We start from the raw sequence: 24,118 nt of genomic DNA, 5'->3' as shown, positions 1-24,118 counted from the left end.
AGTTCATGAACTGTTTGCAGCGCTGTTGCTAACCCTTTTTGATATCAAAGGGATTATTCATTATGAATTTGTACCAACTGGACAGTTCACCAAGTTTACTATTTGGAAGTGCTGAAAAGGCTGCGTGAAAAAGTTAGACGGCCTGAACTTTTCGCCAACAATTTACGGCTCTTGCATCACGACAATGCACCAGCTCACATGGCTCTGTCTGTGAGGGAGTTTTTAGCCAGTCAACAAATAACTGTATTGGAACACCCTCCCTACTCACCTGATCTGGCCCCCAATGACTTCTTTCTTTACCCAAAGATAAAGGCAATATTGAAAGGAAGACATTTTGATAACATTCAGGACATCAAGGGTAATATGACAACAGCTCTGATGGCCATTCCAGAAAAGGAGTCCCAAAATTGCTTTAGAAGTTAGACTAGGTGCTGGCGTCGGTGCATAGCATCCCTAGGGGAGCATTTCGAAGGTGACCATAGTGATATTCAGCAATGAGGTGTGTAGCACTTCTCTAGGATGAGTTAGCGAACTTAATTGTCTCACCTCGTATATAGAGCTTAATGCTAATTGATACCAGGAGACATGTATTGTATGGAGTCAGAACAAGATGGCCAGGGAGAAATGCACTGAGTTCCAGATGAAAGCTAAAAGGACATGATCTTGTGAAAGCCTATAAATACTTCATCTGCCCTAAGCCAGATTCTGAACTCTTCTATTTAACTTTCTTGATGCCAAGCCTCCATGTAAAGTTTGCTATCAGACTTGGAAGGATTCTGGCCGGTGACCAGGAATAAAGCATTGAGTTCTTGGGCTTAATCACTGGTTGTTAAACTTTCTTTCTCTTGGTCCAGGAGATTCCATGTACATGCCTCACTGGCCACCATGTCCCTGAGTAACATTTTATTTGAAGCAAGAGCTCTGATGCCATTTAAAAGTGGCTTGAGCTACTGAACTGTGTCACTTCTCAGATCCCGCTGCATGCTAAAACTCCATGAACAATACTTATAGTAGTGATTCCAAACTTCCTGAATTTACAGCAAATCTACTCCATCTCTTTATCAGTACTTTTTGTAATATACTCCTCTTTAAGTTAAAGTGGACTAAAATTAAGAGAATTTTTTGGAATATCTTGTGATTTCCATTAGATATAATATAATTTGGGATATCATTGATGTGTTTATTAACTTTTGTGTTGGATTTGAATATTTTCTGCTTACCGAAAAAGTAGATATTTATTGCTAAATCCAAACATTATGAAAATGTGTATCATAGAAAGTAAAATGGCTCTATAATCTCCACTGTTCCCCATGAGAATATTTTGAGGTCTGTTCCTCCATTTTTTTCTGTGCGTACCTTTTTTCTTTTTCTTTTTCTTTTTTGTTTGTTTGGTTTTTTTGTTTTATTGTGAAATACGCATTTTTAAAAATTAGTTTCAGCTGTACAACACAGTACAATAGTTATACTTTTTACCCCTCAAAGTGACAACCCCCTTCCCCCAATCTGCCGCCCCACTTCCCCTCCCAATATCATACATATCTATTACAATTCCCTTTACTTCACTCCCACACTATACTCTATGTCCCGTGAATGAATGAATATATATATATATATATATATATATATATATATATATATATATATATATATGTATTCACTTATAGTTGACATACAATATTATACAACATCAGCTTCAGGTGTACAGTGCAGTGGTCAGGCCTCTACCCCATCCATGAAGTGGTCTCCCTAACAAGACATGTGACCATCTGACACCCTACAAAATATTTACAACATTATTAATTATATTCCTCAAACTGTCTTTCATATCCCTGTGGCAATATTGTAGTTACGTATTTATGCTGTCTAACCCCTTCCCCTTCTCCCTCATCCCCACCTCCCTCCCATCTAGCAACCATCAGTTTTTCCTCTATATCTGAGACTATTTCTGTTTACTTTGCTCATTCATTCAGTTTTTTAGATTCCACATATAAGTGAGATCATATGGTATTTGTCTTTCTCCGACTGACTTATTTCACTTAACATAATAGTCTCTAGGTCCATCTGTGTATACTTTTTTTCTTTTTACAAAAAATGGGATCATCTTTTACACTTTGGGTTTTTAATAGTTTTGTAGTCCACCACAGTGTACTTAACCAACCTTCTAATGATGGACTTTGGGTTGTTTTCATGTCTTTTCTAAGACCAACAATGCGGTAATGAACATTTGTTCATTCGTAATATTATTTCACATCCATCGTGGAGTTCTGGGAAGGATTTTTAAAGCACCTTCATCGTAGGAATTAACTAAGCCATATTTAAATTCAGGATTTGAAATGATTATATTAGTCATTCATAGGTACTAGGGTATTTTGGCATTTAAAGGAATATCCCTGTGAATTTCCTAAATGAATAATTATTCCCCAGTTTATCTTTTGGGTAACTCCTGTTTTTCCTTCTTTGGGTTTATTCGAAGCAGGGCACATCTATCATTTGACAGATTCACACACACGTATTTTCTCTGCTCTCAGTGGCCACAGGACATACTGAGAAGCAAAGCCTGTGCCTCAGTCGCCATCACCCCCAACCAAGGTACTCAACACCACTAGACATACTCATGTGCTTCCCTAATACTCAAGAGACAACAGGACATGGGATCACAAACATGAACCACAGAGCCAGACAGCCTGAGCTGAATCCCAGCTCTGTCACATAAATGTTATGTGGTTTTGGGGGCACTCCACTCATCTTCTCCATACCTTTGTTGCTTCATCTGTAAAATGGGGTAATAATAGTACATTCCTCACAGAGTTGTATGAGGGTTAATGAGTTACTAGTTCAGTTATTATATTTCAAATACTTGGAACAGTGCCTGATGATTGTAAGAACAGTATCAATACTATTATTATTATTACCTCAGTGTTGGGCCATGTCTGTCTGGCCCAGACTGGACATGGAGAATGTTGGACTGTGTTTACCTTGGACCATCATTTTGACCCAAAGGTATTCCAAAACTTCCTGGGGTTCAGAAACGCCTGGGCAATATATGTGGAGAACCTGGAACCCTCAGCAAGTCAGCCGGAAGGGGTCTGGAATCTCTTTTTAGCAAACCCACCAGATGAGGCCTCATTAAGTTTTAGAAATACACTATTAGAGAGAACATGATTTTTATTTTCCTTTGTAAATTGAAGTGAGCAGTACATATTCTTCCAGAAGTTTTGCTACTTCATGCTTTTGACGTTCAGAACAGCTAGAGAGCCTGAGACTCATCTGCAGGTCCTGTGCTCTGCAGCCACCATTTCCCTCTCTCCTTCTACAGACGTGGAGGCTGCAACAAGGGCTGTCAGCACCACCCAGAAACTGTCCAATTCCCAATGTGTTTGCCCCTTTCTCTTTAAGACTTGCTTACATTCCGTTTTGTTCTCGTAAGTGTTTCTTATTGCCATAGCAACCCTAATCAATCACCGAACTAAAAATAGCTCTTTCATTTTACCAAAGCATGTCTGGAGTGAATTGAAAATTCAGCTCTGCCATGCATTTTGCATATGCTGCTTTCTTTTCCCGACAGTGAACCTGGGCGTGTTCGTGTCTGGAAATTATTCTTGCAGAGGGCCCAGGTACATCGCTCATCTTTCCTGGCATTCTTCTTCCCGACTGCAGATTCCCTCATCACTTCCAAAAGATACAAGTACATGCATTTAAATGTTCCACAAAGAGCCATTGCTTTTCTGCACATTCAGTTTCAGGTGCTAGAGATTTCACAGATACCTGATAACCACTTCATAGGAAGAGGTTCAGGCCGGTAGAGGCCCTTGGGTTTGAAAGGCAAATTAAAGATGCACAGATACTGGGTACCAAGGAAACTGGCCGTTGCAAGGAGCAGGTGACTGCGATACTAGTAAGACTCTTCTGGCTGGGGAGGATCTAAGCTAGAAAATCAAAGAGGAGATGACAGGAGATCTCTTGCTTTGTTTTCCTAATTTCTCCATGACCCCATTCTTATTTTTAGGGGACTGAGGGTAAAATAAACCCTGGACATAATAAAGTGAATATTTGTTAGGATTCTTCCGGCCAAGCTTCTCTTCTAGTCAAGAAGAGAGAAAAAAAGATTTTTCATGAGAAAGAAGATTTCAGATCCAGAGTGGGCCCAGGGGAGGCAGGAGCTGGCTCTGGGGAGAGCTGAAATAACTCATGGTGTCCCCCAGGTGCTAGGGGACGAGGCCACTTCACTGCCTCTCCCACTGCTTCCTCACACTGCTCTAGAGTCACTGCCCCAACACGCTGCTTGTAGACAGGGTCATCTCGTGGGACTGCTGGGGCTCTCAAATGCTGTGTTGGGTTGTTTTGGGGTTTTTTTGTATGCTATTTCTTAACTTCTTTGAGCCTCAGTTTTTGTCATAAGGCTGAGTGAACCAGCAGGCATAAAGGCTTTAGATCCAGGAAAAAACAAAGTTCATGGAGCTCCTGGTAGCGTTCTTGTCTCCCTGTATGAAGCAGGCAGGAGTCTAGGGAACGCTGAGAAGAGATGAGGGAACAGAGCCCCTGTGCGGAAAAAGGAGTTACCAGACCTTTAGGAAAAGGAGGGCAGTGACAGGACTGACCTGGAAGATAGGGTGACACGTCCTCAGCAGCTCAGCAGTCAGGGGTCAGGATGAGACCGAAAGAGCCCAAACCTGCTCTGTGGCCTGGCTGCCATCCACGTCATGGGAGACCAGAAAGGTGTCCTCCTGTTGGCACCACTCCAGCAAGCCCACAACCTCCCAGTGCGTCCTGGCGCATATGCTGTGGAGGGTCCGCCCACACCCAGCTCTGTTTTCTCCCCCATATAGTCTCTGGGATGTCATGGGAAGGGGTACAATGGGATGGGCCAGTGTTTCTCAAGTGACTGTTCTGCTAGACACTGCCTGGACTTCGACATTCGTTATATCACTAAATCCTCACCCCGCAGCTATGAGGTTGGTCTTCCCTCCATTTTGTGGATAAGAAGACTGAAGCTCAGAGGGATTAAAGAATTTGCTCCAAGTCACACAGTTTGGAAGGAAAGAAGCTGGGGTTTGAACTAAAGCCTGTTACACTCCAAAACCTATATTCTTTCTACTGAATTCCCATACTTCCTCCCTGAGGGCTGGGTACACACTGCTGCACCTGGACACCAGCAAATGACAAGCTTAATGATATCCGTTACTAGTAAAGGTCACCCTGGCCAATACGCAGTGGCCACTCATAAAGCAGATGACATCACAGGTGGGACTACTCTGTGAGAGTACCAATTCCCCGTTTCCCTGGATACATTCAAACCTCAAAGGGAATGAGACTTTATTCAGATGAGAGCCAAATGGGTGATTCGGAAGGGAAGCAGTAGTTGGATTCTTGAGGTTGAGCGTTGTATTGTTTTTCTATTGCTGCATAATACATTTCCAACACACTTAGTGACTTAAAACAACACAAGTTTATCTCACATTTCCATGGGGGTCCACGTTAGCTGGGTCTTTGGCCCAGAATTTCATCAGGGTGAAATCAAGGTGTCAGCCATGGCTCCAGTGTCATCTGCGGCTCAGGGTCCTTTTCTAAGCTCACTGGGTGTTGATAGGATTCAGTTTCTTGGAATTGGAGGAAGGAATTCCCGTTTTCCAGTTGGCTGGCCTCCAGGAGTCACTGTCAGCTCCTAGAGGCCTCCCTCAGGTTCTAGCCACATGACCCTCTCATGGCAGCTTACTTCTTCAAAGACAACCAAGGAATCTCTGCTTCTTCTAAAAACAAGCCTTCTATAATCTAACGTAGTCTGACCACTTTGGTAATCTAATCAAAAGACCTCCTATCCCACTGTATTCTCAGGTCTCACCCACACTGAAGAGGAGGGATTATATAGGATATGCGTACCACAGGCTGGGAATCTTACCGGCCATCTTAGAATTCTGTCTGCCATGGGTATGTTAGTCTTTCCTTCATGTCGTTGGGGGCTAAATGGGACTTTAAGTGTTCAGCATGTCATAGAGGGTCCACAAGTCTTCTGAATCCTTAGACCTCTTTCAGGTTTTGCCAGTGGGTAACACCCCTGAGGGCTCTCCTGTATTATGTTCCAGTTTGGTTATGTCAGGCTTCCCAACTTTTTTTCAACTTCCACACTCCTGACAGTTCCCTCAGCAATCCCTCTTATCCAAATAAATGTGTCAAAATCTTTAGGGGATAACCCATATTTTGAGAAAGTCCAGGGTGGAGTGGTGCCTTCTCCCCCTGAATATTTGAGAATGACTAGGTTAGGTGCTATATTCCTAGCTGGAGCAAAGCTCTTAGTCGCAGAAAGCAGATTTGAGCAATCTTAAAAGAGATCCTTTGATATCTGAATAACTGGGGTGACTGTGACTTATTCCATTCCTAATGGCAGCAGGGCTTAGGAGAGGAACCTCTCTGTTGGAATAGTATTGGAGCTTATCATCTGGTTGGTGAGCCAGACACATAGACAGGTAACTGTAATGATGGAAAAAGAGATAAATGCGGTGACAAAGGTACAAACAGTGCTACCTGCACACATGGGATAATCATTCTGAAGTGGTATTTGAAATGGTCTGTATAGATTTAGGGAGGAAATTTCAGGCTGAGCAAACTGTGTGTGTGTGTGTGTGTGTGCGCGCGCGTGCGTGCAAGCGGGGACGGGGAGTGGAGACGGACATGACAGCCAGAAGTTTTCCAGGAAAGGGGGAGTGGTCTTCTCTCACTGCCTAAGGGATGAATATAGGGCAAAGCCAGAAAGAAAATTAGGGTCAGATATAGAAAACTCCAAGTTTTCCCTTTAAGGAGGGAATCTGAGCCAGCAGGACTTGGGGGTTTCATGTTTTCCCTTCAAAATTCATGTCCATTGGAACCTCAGAATATGACCTTATTTGGCAATAGAGTCTTTGCAGATATAATTAGTGAAGGACTTCAAGGTGTGAGACGAAATCACACTAGATTTAGAGTGGGCCTAAATCCAATAACTGGTGTCTTGTAAGAAATGAAGAAGATCTAGGTTATATAAAGATAGAGGCGGTAATTAGAGTGATGCAGCCAGAAACCAAGGAACACCTGAGACCACCAGAAGCTGGAAAGGCCAAGGAAGGATTCTTCTCTAGAGGCTCAGTTGGGAGCACAACATTGCCCAAACCTTGATTTCGGATGTATGGCCTCCAGAACCATGAGAGGATCAATTCCTGTTGTTTTAAGCCACCAAGTTCATGGTAATTTGCTGTGACAGCCCGTGGAAACGCCTACAGTTCAGGAGAACATTTGAATTCAGTATGGACCTTTCAAGTTTAGTGTTGTCTATAGAGTCCTTGTTGGAGATGGCCAGTGGGCAGGTGGACATGTGAGGAGACGTCAACTTGGGAGGCTTCCATAAAAAATGGTCATGGAAAAGTCAGGAGCATATGAGATCATCGGGAAAAAGTGTGGAGCAAGAAAATAGGGTGGAAGAAAACCTAAGGGACCACCTCGATTGAAGGTGGGGGAGGGAGAGGAAGGCTGAGAAGGAGCTGCTTATTCAGGAAGGAGAAATTGTTCCATCAGATTGAACAGTGTGTAGAGTTCTACAAGGTGTGGATGGAGAAGCGATGCTGGTTTGAAAATTCTTTGATAGTCATTCATTTCCGTATCATATTGTGCTGGTTGGGAAGAGATGGGCGTTACAAAGGTAGAAGCAGCCAGCATTGACCACTCTTCTCATAGAGTTTGATTGTGGAGACAAAGAGAAATGGGATTGATCGTGTAGATGGAGAGCAAAAACATAACTGAGGGAACGTGATGCTTATTTGTTCTTTTTAAGAATATGACACTTTTCGTTATGTTGTTAGGCTGTAGGAAAAAGTTAAGGAGAAGATGTAAATAATCAATGAAACAAGTTTCCAGAGAACAGACTTATAAATATTTTTTATTGTGCACCCACGATGTGCCGGGCATTGTGCTGGGGTTTAGCTTAATGATTTCATGGATCTTCTCAGTGTGACTAGAGAGTAGAGAAGGATTATCCCCTTTCTATAGATGGGGAAACTGAGGCTTGGAACTGTAATTAGCCTAGTCAATAGCTCAATCTCGGATTGAGCCCAGGTCTGCTGACTACTGTGTCTCAGTTCTCGTTCTGTTATTTTCTATTTGAATAAAGAAAGCAGTGTCTTTCTCTGATTCACAAAGAATAAGAAGTAGCATAAAACATAAGCAGAAGACTTGAAATGGAGGAGAGGGAAGTTGTAGGTGTTTCTATCATGTGGCCTGTGTCCTCATCAAACCGTGATTCAAAATGATCAGGTGTGGGGGAGGAAGAGTGACATCAATCCTGGGGTCTTCAGAAAGGAAGGGATTCAGGAGAACCTCAGTGGTGAGATTCCTTAGGGAGCCAACCGGGGAGAAAGAAAGGACCTTGCTTAACAGTTAAGGCTCCAGGAGGATCAGCGGGCTGCATTATCCCCTGTGTGGGGAAGCAGAAGTTTATCTCAACATGGACATCTCACAGGAAAGTTTTTAATAACAGCTCTGAAAATGCCCCAAGCCATAAATACATCTGAATTTTAAATTTGAAACACCCACACACTCCAGGGCTCCGAGAAACAGCCATCAGAGATCCCAAGGGGATTATCAGCCCCAAACCACTGCTGAAGGAGAAAATGCTGACAAGCCTGGAGTTGGCCTGTCTGGTCCGGGTCCTCCTGCTGTCTTGCCAAAGCCAGGTGCACTCAGCTTTCCGGCAGGGTTGCCGTTCTGATATGAAAATAACCTAAGTCCTTGACTCAAAAATAACAGCTGCCAATTTGCATGAGAGTTTTGCATTTCGTATTTGGGTTTAATACCCAAATGCTAAGATTGATTTGTTTGACCTTAGGTAAGTGGTTTAGAGGTTCAGCCAATAAAAATTCCTTGCAAGGTTCCACTCTGATACACCCAGACCCAGCTCCCCAGGCTGGATGGCTGTGTTCTCCCGCCACCTGGTACTATGTTCACATTGGATTGACCCTCATATGAATTATGGGTTAAAAAGGACAAATCTGTTTACCTGAAGCCTCGTTACTTTTAAAAGAGTCTCAGGCAGGTGCATCTCCCCAAGTTCACATGTCTATCGAGAGCTCTGCTGTGGGCTCCGAGCCCTCCAGGGTCTCACTTCCAATGAGCAGCCCCCCCTTGGAACTCCCTGGCACTGGGTGTGAGGGCAGCGGTTATGGAGTGAGACAGAAAAGGAGGTGTCAGTGAATAATCAGTCGGCCACATTCTCCATAAAGGCAATTACTGGGATTGATTGTTTCCGTGTTTCCTTAGTCACGGTTCAGCTTGCTTGTTTCAATCGGATTAAGACAGATGAATGCGGAATCACACAGCCATGTGATGTCAGGAGAATCATCAGTGGCACATTCAATGGCTCTGCCTTATTCTACAGATGCCACTGGGGTCTCAGCTGTTTTGAAAGGGAACCACCAGCCCATGGGGTGAGGGTGGGTGTTGTGGACTTGGGGATTTTAGATAATGCATTCTCTCTGTTTCCTTCCCATCCTGGTGTTGCGAGGTGGTTTTTCAACTCGAGCATGCCCTGAAGGGCTTGTTAAAAAAGGGGCCTGGGTGCCATCCTCAGGGTTTCTGATTCTGTGTGTCTGGGATTGTGCCCAAGAATTTGTATTTCTAAGAAGCTCCAGGCTGCTGCTGCTGCTGATAATGATGCTACAGGCGCCGAGATTTCACTATGAGAACAGTGGGATGTAGTGATCAACAGCTTGGATGCTGGGACCAGGCCACCAGACTTTCAATCTCAACTCTACTATGTACTGGCTGTGGGATTGTGGGCCATTTTCTTAACCTCTCTGTGTCCCTGTTCCCTTATCTTTAAAGCCGGGTAATAATAATAGTACCTAGTTCATGGGATGGTTACGAGGAATAAGTGAATTAGAACCTGGACGCACTTAACCCAGTACCTGGTGTAGAATACATGCTCTGTGCATGCTGGAGAAATAAATAAAGAAGCCAGTCTTTTGGGACTGTGAGGGTATCAGCCTGTCTTACATCTCCAACACCTCCAGCTCCCAGTGGACCTGCTGGGTCATTTTACCCATTAGTCTTCAATCCCATCTCTGGTGTCCAGGAAAGCTACTGCCCAGCTCTGTGCCAGCAGGAGGGAGGTTATATATCCACATCCATCAAAATCCTCTTCTCAAGCTACCTTAATTCTTAAAATCTACTGAATATGTTGAACATAACTCCATGAGACCAGGACACTAGGACGGTGTGCATTTGGCGTTTCTCTCCGTGGTGCTAGCAAAGGTGCTGCCTTTTATATCCAGCTCAGTTGTACCTGCCTTACTGTTTGCTGCCTTTCGTTGAATGCTGACTCTGTGCCAAGCTCTAGATGTTCCACGCACATGACTTTATTTAACCCTCACAATGCCACTGTTAGGTAATCATTATTATCCCTCTTTTAATACTGCTAGAGTTCAGAAAAGTTAAATGACTTGTCCAAAGTCACATAGCTATCAAGTGATAAACCCCAGATAAAAAGCCAGGTCTGTCTGACTTCAGTAATTTATAAATTACTTAAAATTCAGTAAATTTTAAGGTCCTTCTGTACTACCTCCTTAGCTTTGTATGAATATTTCTATAAAGGGTAAGGCTGGGTCTTCAGGTATCCAGCAGTGGAACCTGCTCCCCAAAGGTAAGCACCCAGAACTGAAATTGCCTCTGATTCAGGAGTCTGCTTTTCTCAAGTTTGTGCTGGACTCACAGAACATAATCCTTTTGGAAACGTCCTCTTCAATGACTTGCCTCCCATTGCTTGGTTATTCCCTCTGGCCTGACTTCGGGATGAAATTGTGTTCATGTTGCCAACAGCGGCTTCTCTTGCCTGCATTGGGATATTGACCCAGCGTCTTAACATTTCTGATCGCGAACAGCGCTCCCAACCAGACTGTCAGGAGAGCACCCAGGGGCTATTCTGAAGATGTGGAGAGAGATGGTGGTGTGCTAACGAATCTTTACTCTTCTTCCACAGTGCTCCTTTCTGCCGAAATTCTCCATTCACATAGAAACCAAGTATGAGGACAACAAAGGAAGCAACGACAGCGTGAGTAGCCCCTCCATTCCATACTGCGCTCTCGTCTCTTGGGCTCTGAGAGTCAGAGTGCTTTCCCCAGCCCCTGCATGCCCAGAGCCAGCAGCGGGATCTGTGCCTGGGACCTCAGAGAAGTGCTGGCCTTTGCCTTCCGAGGGCTCTGGCCCTGGGATTTCTCTCTGGGCTATTTTGTCATCTAGCTTTTCTTCTCGTTTTTATGTGTAGAAGTTTCTGTGACCCAGAGTAATTGTTATTCGGGATCGAGAGGATGGTAGAGAGCTTGGAATCCAGGATTTGATTTCTGATCATTGGGGCGAACACACATCTCAATGACTATTAACATTTACTTAGAAAGATGAATGCAATCAGATAGATGTGTGCATTCTGTATGTTTTGTGCTGGACTTTGCGTATGTTCACATATGTACATGTGTACACACATATCCCACCTTAAGATCAGTGTGCCCGTCCTGCAAAATATTTACCTCATGAGGCATTCTGACCCTTAACTAAATTTCAGCCAGGTACTTTATTGGTGTTGCTTAAAATGCATCTTCTGACCTTTTACCCCAGACTCTTGCTCTGTGGTTCTTTGTGTTGACATCTTCTAGAAACATCTAAAAAGTATCTGCCTGGGACAGGAACAATTTCTTCTAGAAGGTCTGGGTGTATTTGTGCAAGGCACAGGTTGTCTCATTCAAGGTGGAGTCTGCCTAGACAGAGCTTGAGTGGTTCCCAAGTGTCATTCAAACTATATTTCACATCAGCCTGGTAAGGGAGGACACTCATTCATTCATTCGTTCATTAATTCATTCAGTATTCAGCAAGGGGTAATCAAACACCTTCTATTTATGTGTCACTATATAAATTGCATCAATGGTATTAAAAATACATTTGTGTAGGGCCGGCCGAGTGGCTCAGTTGGTTAAGAGCTTGCTCAAGAGTTTGAGCTCTGAGCAACAGCGGTCCGATTCCCGGCCCGAGCTGAGCAGCCGCTGAGCTGCCAACTGGTGGCAGGATGGCTCAGCTTAAAAAAAAAATACATTTGTCAAACTTCAGGTACTCAACATATTAAAATAACTTAAAAACATAAGCTTGATAATGGGATTCCCTTCCTTCCCTGTGAAGAGTCACTACTGGTCGACCCTCACTCAGAAAGGGAAGAGTTTGAGGAGCGGCATTCAATAATGACCTATCTATTTACAGGGACTGACTTGGCTTGTACCTATTCACTTCAGCTTCTAGAACTAAGTTAGAAAACCGGGAGTTTATCAGGAGTCAGCCAACTATTTTTTGTAAATAAAGTTTTATTGGAACACAGCCACACTCATTTGTGTATTATCTCGGCTACTTTCATGCTACAACAGCAGAATTGAGTAGTTGCAGTGGAGCTCAAAATGGCCCACAGAGCCTAAAATATTTACTTCCTGGCCCTTTACAGAAAAAAGTTTGCTGATCCCTGTTTAGAAAGACAGAGCAGCACCCACTAGCACTCACCAAATTTGACAACTTCTTAGATCTTTCTACCAGCTGTCACAGCTGAATGTCTTGACTAGAGTTCCTGGAACTTTCCAGAGGAAAGACGACTGTAGCCAGCAAGGGTACTTACTGTCCTCCCACTAAGTTCAGGATACCCAGTGGTTAGCATCCCCTGGTGGTTACTGACCTCAAGGGAAAAGTTGAGGACCATCTCCTTGTCAACAGCCTGAAATTAGAGGTGCTTTGCTGGCCAGCCTCATCAAAGCCTCATTGTTTAAAATACAGAAGTTGACAAAAAATGTATACACATTTTAAGAAAGGTAAAAACAATATTAAAATTGTAATACTCAATATATACCAATAACAAAAAATGAATACAAGTCGTGTATACATTTTTTGGCTCCCCCGGTGGTGTTACACAGTGTTTAACTTGAACCCTTGTAAAATAATGACTTCATTTTTCTGATTGGAAAATTAACACATGGTTATTAAAACTTGAAAAGCACAAAAGAAAAACCAGTAGTAATTCAGAGATGACTGCTATTAGTATTTTGGTTCATGTCACAGATTACTGATGAATTTACTTTTTAACCACCTCTCCTAAAATTGAATCGTGTAATCTGCTGTTTTTAACCTGTCATGAAGTGTCCTTCCCAGTGTGATTTTTTAATGGCTGCACTGCATTCCATACTTAAATGTATTCCTTTAAATAATTGCCAGTCACTGGATATTGATGCGGGCCTGACCATTTTGATGTAGCTGTGGATCATCAGGAAAAGGGTGATACACATCAGATGTGTCTGAATTGCTTTTCCTGGCACAGTCTTAAAGCACGGGGGCAGGGGATTAACATCTTTTAGTTTTTTCAAACAAATTCCCTTCCTTTCTCATTTTCTCTGTTGCTCTGTCCTCATGAATAGTTAAAAACTGCTCCATTTGTGGAGGTCTGGGGAGGACATGCTGCCTCACCGGGATCCCTGTAGGTTTATAGGAACAGCATAATCTGCTGATTTATCCTCTGCTCTGTTCACATAGTCAAAAAGAATTTCACATAATTCTCATTTATTATCTTATATCCCTTGTCGGCAGATGGTAAGTTCTTTTTACTACTCTTCTAAGCATTTAGCTTTGTCACTACTGTCCTAGGAATTTAAGATCCCAGGTTGTTCACCCTAGAGTCAGGATCCTTGCTTAGAGTCACCATCCCCTGTCCATGCCAACGGCCAGGCCCCCCTGAGACTTAGACCGGCCTCCAAGAGAAACACCAAACCCTGGGCACTTGCGTATAGTCCTTGTCAACACAATTGACTTCCTCTGGGAGAAATGCCAGCTATTGTTCCTTGTGTTGTTTCTATCTCTCCAACTTGCTGATTCTGAGACTGCCATTGGGGCCAGCTCCTTACATCTCTGTCGTGGCACCCAGCTTGTCCAAGCCCACGTGCCACCATCTTGTTACACGGAGGCACCTGGCTCTGTTTCATAGATCCCTAGGTCTTGCTTTTGAGGTCATTGGACCAGACAGGCCAGCCCCAGCTGAATTAGACTTTGTAGTTTGCCTTCCTGTAATTTACATATTCAGCAGCAGCTGTTGGTCACCCAGCTGGCTCAAGGTTGGTCCCAGGAAGGCAGAAAAGGAAGACTTCATTGGTTTTCGTTCACACTTGTTCCTGCTTTGAAATCAGAACCTGAGAAATATATATTTATGTAATAATACATACGTTAATCATTAAAAAATAGCTTTGTTTCAAGGGTTCAAAACTAGAGCCTTAAGCAGATGGTGTGTGCTGGCATGCGCTTTTTCTGTCCATGGGTGAGTATGGAGTTTTTGGTGGGAGGCAGAGTTGCTAAAGAAAGCAGCGCAGCAGTGGATTTTCTCCTGTCTCACCGCTTTGCCACATTATTTCATAAACTCAGTTCATTTCTTTGCATTTTCTGGGCATATAGTCTTATCATTCAGCTGCCATCCTTCATACTGCTATCTACACCTTGTTTCCCACCTTACCTGCCAAAAGTTTAATGAAATGGATGACGATAAGGAGTAATAATTAAATTGAAAAATGCTAGTGATAATCATATTGATTAATGATTGAATAGAGTACATGTTGCTATCCTATTATCCATCACCATATAAGTAATTTTTTTTACATGACCCAATATCTAGGGGAAAAAAAATGGTGGTGGTGGGATGACTAGGTTTAAATATCTTCTCTGTGTTAAAATAAAGCTGTTATAGCATATTTATGATTGTGAAAACCTGTAAATTGTGAATACATTAACCAGGACACAATGGGGACGTTGTCTTAAATTGAGGTCCATTTCTTTTATTCGCATACTGATGAGAATTATTTAAGCCTTAATTAGTGCTGAGAAGGATGGCACCAGGCCAAGGTAAGGTTCTGTTGTTTATACAAGGCCATAAATCTAGATTTGGGAAAGTCAGTGCTTAGCACTCGGGTGACGGCTGCTGCCAGGTTACTGTCGTTCACTGGGGTTAATGGGGGCAGCCTTGCCTTTACTTCCTCTTCCACACAAAGCAGACACCATTTAAAACAGTGCTTCTCAACCTCGGCTGCACATAGACTCCCCTGAGAGGTTTTAGCAATGGCTCATGCCTGGTTTCCACCCCGCTAGGAATTAATTGGTCCTGCGTGCAGGTTGGTCGAAACCAGCCAATGCACATGAAGGACAGAACACTGTCCCTCTAGGAATGCCAAATTCGCCAATTGGGAGTGTGTGCAGTTTTAGCATCCATCCTCCAGTTAAACCTGATATGTCCTCTTGAGGGGGAGGGAAAGTGTAGGATATGCCATCCCGCCATTGGAGGATTCAGACCAATGGGTCTCAATCATTGCTGCATATTAAAGTCACCTGGGAAGCTTTAGCACTCAACCAGTGCCACAGTCTCACCCCCTGGGATTCTGATTTCATTGGTCTGGGGTGGGGTCCAGCCCTTGGAATTTGTAAAAGCTTCCCCAGGTGAATCTGACAACGAGCATTGAGGCTGACAACCATAGACTTCAAAGAACTATTATGTGCATTTAAAACCAATTGTGAAACTTAGGAAATCAGGTTCTCCAACTTTCTTCACTTCTTTATACCCCTGGAAATAGAATGGATTCCAAAAGGCATGTTTATAACCACCACTTCCACCACCACCCACCCCCACACACAAGCAAAGGGCCTGAGGGTACCATATTTTCTCTCATTAGCCATTATTCCTCAGCAACGAACCTCCTCTGATCAGATGGAAAGAATGTCCAGTGTAGTTCCTGGAAGCATGAGGCTCTGTCCTTCACAGAGCTCTCCTTGGAGGTTGTCTAAAAGAAATATTTGGAATTGATTTAGTGTCTAGTTATGTTGTGATAAAAGAACACAGGATTTTTCTTTGTGAAACAAAAAGGTCTGTATTGGACGTCCCAGCTATATGACCTTGAGCAATGGAGTTTGGTTTCTTTATCAAGGAAATAGAGTAAATAATGCCTGCATGACAGCGTGAAGGATTCATACAGGTTAATTTACCTGGAAGCACTTCATAAACTGCCAAGTGCTGTGCAGATATTAGGTATTTGCTTCAGTTATGGTCCTACCATGGGATGAACTGTGTTAATGATAATTTCCTAATGATGCTCTGCTTTTCTCTGAATTGTCAATAAACCATTTCATGTTCAACAAATTTGGGGTACCTACCATGTGCCAGCCGTTCTGAAAGCCATTGAGGATCCAACTGGAGAACAGATAGGGCCTCCACTCTTCATGAGATGAGGGAAAGCAGATAATAAGCAAGAAAACAAACAAAACATTCCAGCCGTAGGAAGTGCAAAGAAAGTGCTTACTAAATAGGATGGAGAGGGAGCTCAGCTTGAAGTCATGTGGTCAAGAAATACCGCAAAGAAGAGGTGACAAGTCCCTGTGAGACCTGAGGATGAGAAGGAGCCAACCACCTGAAGGGTTATCCAGGCAAACGGACTGTTATGGACTGAGTTTTGTCGCCCCCGCCAACCACCACCAAATCCATGTTGATGTACATGATGGACCAGGTGAGGACACAAGAGAAAGATGGCCATTTGCAGGCCTAGGAGATCTCAGAAGAAACCAAACCTGCCAACGCTTTGATCTTGGACTTTTAGCCTCTAGAACTGTGAGAAAATAGAAGGATGTTGATTAAGCCACTCGATTGGTGGTATTTTGTTATGGTAGCCCTAGCAAGCTAATACAGGAGCAATGAGGGCAAAGATCCCAGCCCCAGCCCCAACCTGACACGTTCCAGGAGGCGTCAGAAGACCAGTGGCCAGCCCATTAAGAGTGGAAGCAGACTAGTAGGAAATGAAAAAAAATTATATATATATATATATATATATATATATATATATATATATATAATATTTTTTATTTATTTATTTATTTTAAGTAGCAGAAGCCAGATCATGTAAGACCTCTGAGGCCTTGGCAAAGAGTTTGGATTTTAGTGCAGTGTATTTTAATAGGAAGTTATGCAAGGATTTCAAACAAAGGAAATGGTATTTATGGGATTTTTTAAATAAACTTTTCAGTTTGGAATCATCTTACATTTACACTAAAGTTGCAAAGATAGTACAGAGAAAGCTGTCTTTACCCAACTTCCCCTAATGGTAACTTCTTACAGAACCATGATACAATTTTCAAAACAACAGACTTGATTCAGATTTCACCAGTTGACCCACTAATGCCCTCTTTTTCTTCCACAATCCAGTTTAGGATTCCATGTTACATGGGGTGATTTATATTTTTAAGTGTTTCCTCGGGGCATTCTGTGGAAAGTGGGTGTTAGGACAACGAGAACAGAAGCAGGAAATCCCGTTGGCAGGCGATTGCGAGAATCCAAACCAAAGATGACTATGGGATGGGCTGAAGAGATGGCAGGATGTAGATGTATTTTGGAAACAAACTGACTTCCTGTTGGGATTGATGCATGAGAAGGGGAGCAAAATGGGGATGACCTCAGGATTTTTAGCTTTGTCGATTGACCCCAAGTGGGTGGTGGTGCCATTGCCATGGTGGGGGGCCGTGGAGGAGGAGCGGGTTCTAAGGGGAAACCTAGAACCCCATTTGAGGAGACACAATCAGTTTGAGGTACTAGTGAGATTTCCTAGTGGAAGTGGCAGGTCAGGAGTTGGATATTTGAACCTGGAATTCAGGGAGAGGTGCAGGTCATGCTTCAGAGTTAAAAATGAGTGAAGTTAGATAGGGAGAGGAGTCACAGCAAAAAAGAAAGTTCTGGATACTCCAGGATCCAGAGCACCCTGGTCCTGAGAAGGACCTTCCCATGGCTCTCAAGTCCAACTTCTGATTATTATCTTTTCTCCTTGATGAAGACTCATTGTCCATCACTGAGCTGCACTTGGTTTTAGGGAATTAGACTGTCTCATTTAGTTAACTACAAAGGTCTACCTGAGAAATCTAGTTTCTCCCCCTGGGTGGGTGCCTTCCCTGGATGAACTGAGTAAGCATTTCAATGCATTGACTTGGTCCACCTTGCATGACCTTGGAGAGGTGGTCAAAGTCTCCCCCTGCTCACAAATAGCTTCCATTGAAGTTACCAACTGACAAAGAGGGAATGCTATCTATGGAAAGGTCTATTTTTTGAGGATTTGTTATTGTAATAGTCATCATGAAGTTTGTTTCTTTGCTAGTATTAGTATTTGTATTTTTAACAGCAAGCAGACAACCTGGGTACATGGAGGGTAAAATAATTTATTTACACATTGTGAAATGTATGAAGTTAATTTGTAAAGCAGAGGTGCCAGCAAGAAATACATTTACAGGTGTCTGAAGCTGATTATCTTTTCCTTAAATGAGTTCTAATTGAGGATTATAGAAAGAAAGAAAGTGTTTGCTTTATTTTTAGACAGGCTCTCTGATGTCTTCAATTTCTGTTTCTGTTTTTAACCGTAGATTATTATAATCAGGTACTACAAAATCTGCAGTTTTCTCTAAAAATGGTGCTAAAAAGAAGGTTGCACAAGACACCCCCATTTGCAGTTTCAAAGGCTTGTTATCCACTTTGGTCCAAGTCAGTGGAAAGTCAGTGGATTTATTCAATCTGTGTCTAATAGTATGATTTTTGAGGACAGTGGAAAACAGGGCATGTTTGATTCCTTAAGATGTTGCCTTTGCTATTTGTGGTACAATTTGTGATCTGAGAGCTGGATGTAAAAAAAAACGTGGGCAAAAGGAGCATCCATCGTTCAACATGAGGACTAGCTTTCTGTTTGGGTTAAGTCACACAGCACGTTATCTCTGCAATTCAGAGAAGCTAGGACTTATTGCTAGGAATCATTATTATTAATAGATAGAGCTTAAAATAGTATTTGCTTTTTGTCTAGGCCTGGTTTACTGGTTGCTGTGATAAATCTAAAAAAGTCCTGCCTGTGCTGACCTGTTAGAACTAAGTATTAGGAAGACAGTTAACCAAACTGGTCCAAAGCAGCATAATCAAAAGGACGAGACTGAATCATGGTTAGGAGACCAGAGGTCAGAGCCACAAAAGCAATACCAAGTATCAAGGTCGGGTGACCGTTGTACAGCTACGATAGGAATAACTGACTCAAGCAAGAGTCATCAGTGTATGCTAAAACCATTGAGTAAAATATTGGGGAACAGGAATTCACACTGCCTCAGGGTATCATCCCAGAGCTTATGTATTAATTATAATGGGAGAAATCTACTGGAAACCATCAAGTAAGCACGTTTTGCATCACCAATAATAGGACAAACTGACACCATGTGCCTTCCATTGTGACATATTGAGGACACGACATCACCTATGCATTATCCTTGCCAAAAATGTTTAACCTGAATTCAAAAAAAGACAACCAGATAAATCCAGATTGAGGGACACTACAAAACAACTAGCTAAAAGGAACTAATGTAATTCAGAACTAAATTTAATGCCTAATCCTTGATTAGATTATGGATTAAGGGGGGAGAGGTGGTGCAGGGAGCAAGAAAATATATAATTAGGACAATTGGGGAAATTTGAATATAGACTATATATTAGATAATAGTACATATTGTCAGGGCTGGCCGAATGGCTCAGTTGGTTAAGAGCTCGCTCAAGAGTTTGAGCTCTGAGCAACAGCGGTTCAAGTCCTGGCCTGAGCTGAGCAGCCGCTGAGCTGCCAACTGGTGGCAGGATGGCTCAGCTAAAAAAAAAAAAAAATAGTACATATCATCAATATTACATTTCTTACCTGTGATCATTACATTGTGAATGTTTAGGAGAATGTCCCTGTTCGTAGGAGATACATGCTGACATATTTGGGAATGAACTAACAAACTCTCGCTCTCATACAGTGCAGCAAAAAAATTTTTATTTATATATGTATTTTCCTTCTTAAAAAAAGTCGTTAAAAATGGAACTATTCACATGTTGCAAAGAGATGTCAGATAACTTACTCAAGGTTACACGAGTCTTTTGTTCTTGTTTTTCTCTAGCCATGAAACAGAATTTTCAGTCTTCTCTTTCTTTTAGGTGATCCTGATTTCATTAATGAAACAGGAAAACAAAAAGTAGCCTCATCATAATTATTATCAGCATCATCGTTGATTCTATTCATCCAAAAGATGTTTATGAAGAAAAAATTGTTTGAATCGTAGAAATCCTAGGTTCTTTCTGAGTAATTTTATACTCTGGGTTGTGTCCTGAAGTTTTGAAAAGGCAACTAGAGATGATTCAGACTAGACTTCTAACTGTACAACCCTGCTAAGTGTTACAGCCCAAGCTATGTACCTCCTTGTTTGTACACTACCCTATCTGTGCCCCCCCTAACTACAGCACTTATGCTGTATAGTAATTGCTCAATTAACTGTCTTTCCAACTTATTTAAAGCTCTGTGGGGGCAGACACCATTATTAATATCAATACAACTTTAAGGGATCTAGGAACAATCTAACTTTTATAGACAGTATAGATTATTAAGGGCATAACAAAGACCTGAATAAATGATAAATACTCCACGTTCATGGATGGGAAAACTAAATACAATAAAAAAGTAAATTTTTTGCTAAATTAATTGGCAAATTAAACGTAATTCCAATCAAAATCTCAACAGGATTGTCATAACTTGGTTGTAAAATTCAAATGGAAGAATACAAGTCCAAAAATAGCCAGAACAAAATTTGAACAAAGAATGAAATGGGGCAGATTCATCTATGCCAGATAACAAACCATATTAAAAGAGTATGGTATTGGCAAAGAGGTAGAAATAGACCTAAGCTAATAATGGGAGTTTGATACATAGTAGATAAAGCATCTCAAATCAGTTGGGAGAAAAGACATTGGGTCATTTTCTTAGAAAATGACATTGGCTCAATTGACATTTCTTATGGAAAAGTGAAATATTAGATCCCTGCCTCACTCCCATGTTAAAAAATAAACTCCAAAAGGAGTTTACAAACTTAACTGTGGGAAATCATTAAAATCATTTAAGACTATATTATTTATGGATACATTTATATATTGTAAGAAATATAAAGTTTATAAAAATACGGACCAGGTTCACAACAAACTTATGATAGCTGTCAGCCTGGAGTAAAAGAGGAAGGGATTTCAACTTTAAATGTGAAACTTTCTTTTTAAAAAAGGGAGGAGGGGCAGAATCGGAATCAAGTATGACAAAATGTTTGCATGTGTTCATTTTGAGTGGTGGGTAGTTGTTGTTTGTCATACGATCCTTGGTATTTTTCTGATGTTAGTCTTTTGCGTTTGGGGGGAAAAATATTCATCTATCTACTGTTCCAGGAGATTCAAATCTCTCCTATTTTCTGTGATCCAGTCTCAGTTCCTGTCACTTAGCATTTGTTTCCCAAAAGTTTGGCTTCCCCCGCCTCACCCAAGAGACCTAATTACTGTGGGAAAACAATGCACTTTACTCTGCTTTCCTGTTTATTTACCTAGAGCTTTGCGTTTATGTTTGTTGAGTCCAGTCGTTGGTACCTCAGTGAATGGACTGCCTCCAACAGATGCTGGCCAGCAACCTTTGAGTCTTAGAGCGTTTTGGACGAGGACACTTTAGGAATCTGCCAAGGCCAGCAGCAGCTGGCCAGCCCCGTGGAGCAGGACAATGTACTCGATTCAGAGAACTCACCAGCCTTGGACCAAACAGGTTCCAAAGCAGGGTTCTGAAGCCTGTTGATAATGGGACTTCATTGTTCTGAACTTCCCCAGCTGTGAAAAGGGAATAATGATGCTTACTTCAGGGAGTATTGGGAGAACTCAATAAGATGATGCGTGTCATATACTCCATAAATAGTGGTTCTTTCTTTAACTACAATTATGCTTCATTGGAACCACTTGACACCCTTGGAGATTGCAAATGGAGAAATTGTTGGTGGACTTCTTTCAGAGGGAAGGTGCTAGTTCTCGTATTTCTTTTTTTTTTTTTAAGATTTTATTGGGGAGTTGGGGGGAGGAGAATAGTGATGGGGAATCGGGGAAGGGGAACAGACAAGTTGCCTGACCTTTTGTTCTTCAGTCTAGTTGTGGAGGACGTCGCTTCACTGGCCCATGTTGGTATTATCATTGCGCTCTTCCTGGGTGAGGCAGTTGCACGTCGGCCATTGGACAGCTGCTCACGCTGGCTGCTGGTCACTCACTGTAGCTTTACGGGCAGCCCACTGCAGCAGGGGCTGCAGCCTACGCCATCTCCGGCGACTCACGGCAGCCCAGCTCCAGGTCGAGCTGTTGTTCACCATCTTAGATGTAGAGGGCACAGCATCACTGGTCTTCATGTGGGATCCAAACCTGGGCCCTGCTGCTCAGAGCTGGCGTCCCAAGCCAACTCCTAATCAGCACGCCACTGGCCAGCCCCAGTTCTCTTATTCCAAAGTCTGCAGTCTCTACTCCTTTCCCACCATCCAAGATGGGGCACCCTTAGATGTGCATTTTGAAGTCACATGTCCCTGGGAGCATTTTGAGTTCAGTTTTCCAAGGTGGGGCAGGGAGTGGTCGCTGCCTGGAGCCCTGTGCTTAGGGGCCTTCTGCCTGGAAGTTGGGAGTTCCAGTTTTAGAACCAGCCCTTCCTTGGGTCTCACTTACCTGAAGGGGCACATCTTGGCTCCAAGAGGTGACAGCCACCTGTCCAACATAGTAATCAAGAGCATAGAGGCAGGGGCCGGCCGAGTGGCTCAGTTGGTTAAGAGCTCGCTCAGGAGTTTGAGCTCTGAGCAACAGCAGTTCAAGTCCAGCCCGAGCTGAGCAGCCGCTGAGCTGCCAACAGGTAGCAGGATGGCTCAGCTTAAAAAAAAAAAAAAAAGAAAGAAAAAAGAGCATAGAGGCAGGGGCATCCGGTTAACTCAGTTGGTTAGAGCGCAGTGTTCATAACACCAAGTTCGATTCCCACATGAGCCACTGAGCTGCACCCTCCATAACTAGATTGAAACAACTACTTGACTTGGAGTTGATGGGTCCTGGAAAAACACACTGTTCCCCAATTAAAAAAGAAAAAAATAAGATAGAGGCAGAATGGTGAAGGGATGAAGGCTGCAGGCACTGGAGTTGGACCAATTGGGTCTGATTCCTGGGTCAGCCAATTAGTGGCTGGTTAAGGTGTGTTACTTCACCTCTTTGTGCTGCTGTAAATGGGTATACTAACAGTTCCCATTCATTGGGTACTTGTGAAGATTAAATGTGTTCATCATGAAAAGTGCTCAGCACAGTGCTTGGCACACATAGTAGGTGCTCAGTGTGTTAGCTGCTATTGGTGTTTCCATATTTCATCAAGTCTAAAATTTTTTTTTAATGTTTTAACAGCCCTAACAATGGGATGCATGTTAGAGTTGATGGCATCATACAGTTGTAAATGGCAGCATTTTTCTTTCTCGGTGGTATAACCGGTAGTGTCTTTGATTCTGTGAATGCAATATGAGACTTCCTCCTGCACAGGATGTTGAGATGTCTGAACAGTAAATCTAAGCACTGAATAGTGTTTGCATATAAAGCATACTGTACTAGATTCTGCCAAAGGAAAGTCATTGAATAATAAGCTATTCAGTTCTTCAGGCCTGGGAGGTTGGTAGGTAACTTTTTCAAGGGCACAGACCGGCTTCCTAGTAACGTGAATGACTTGATAGAGCTCTGAAAAAGAAACAGTTGAATCTTCTCTACTCATAGGTTCAGAGCCATCATCTTTGTGAAGAGATTTCTCTCTGAATTCCCCGGATGCCATCTATCTGATAAACACCTTCAGAGACTAAGTCTCCACTAGTGTTTTAGTCTTTTATTATTAAAAAAAAATGGGGCAAGGTTGTGATAGGAAATGACCTATGGAGAAGAAGCTAATGACTTCCAATAGATATAGTTTCAAAGCAATTTTTTTTTTTGCTTTTGATGCACTGAAAGCATTGCTTCTATGTGCTCTACTTGTTTGCAGACCCTGTGTTTTAACCAAGCAGCGTATCAGCTGTTTCTCACCAAATTCTTCTGAGACTGATAGCCATTCTGTCTGAGCAATATTAAGCTGTTACATTATATTTAAATCATATTCCCCCATTAATGCCTATTGAAGGCCTGTCTATAGTCCATCAGACTTTACAGCCATTTGGTACATAC

General features: G+C 42.5%; 1 protein-coding gene across 3 annotated transcripts in view; it reads left to right on the top strand.

The window, feature by feature from the left end:
- Positions 1-24,118, top strand: part of PITPNC1 (phosphatidylinositol transfer protein cytoplasmic 1) — a 248,986-nt gene that overhangs the window by 151,398 nt on the left and 73,470 nt on the right. For all 3 annotated transcript variants that reach the window (XM_019637713.1, XM_019637715.1, XM_019637714.1), the window contains exon 5: positions 10,994-11,065. In XM_019637713.1, the coding sequence (XP_019493258.1) occupies positions 10,994-11,065 (72 nt within the window). The remainder of the gene's footprint in view (positions 1-10,993; positions 11,066-24,118) is intronic.

Source organism: Hipposideros armiger, unplaced genomic scaffold (assembly GCF_001890085.2).
Source record: "Hipposideros armiger isolate ML-2016 unplaced genomic scaffold, ASM189008v1 scaffold_34, whole genome shotgun sequence".
NCBI classification, from domain to species: Eukaryota; Metazoa; Chordata; class Mammalia; order Chiroptera; family Hipposideridae; genus Hipposideros; species Hipposideros armiger.
The sequence above is the reverse complement of the archived record's forward strand: the minus strand, read 5'-3'. Positions and strand labels throughout refer to the sequence as shown.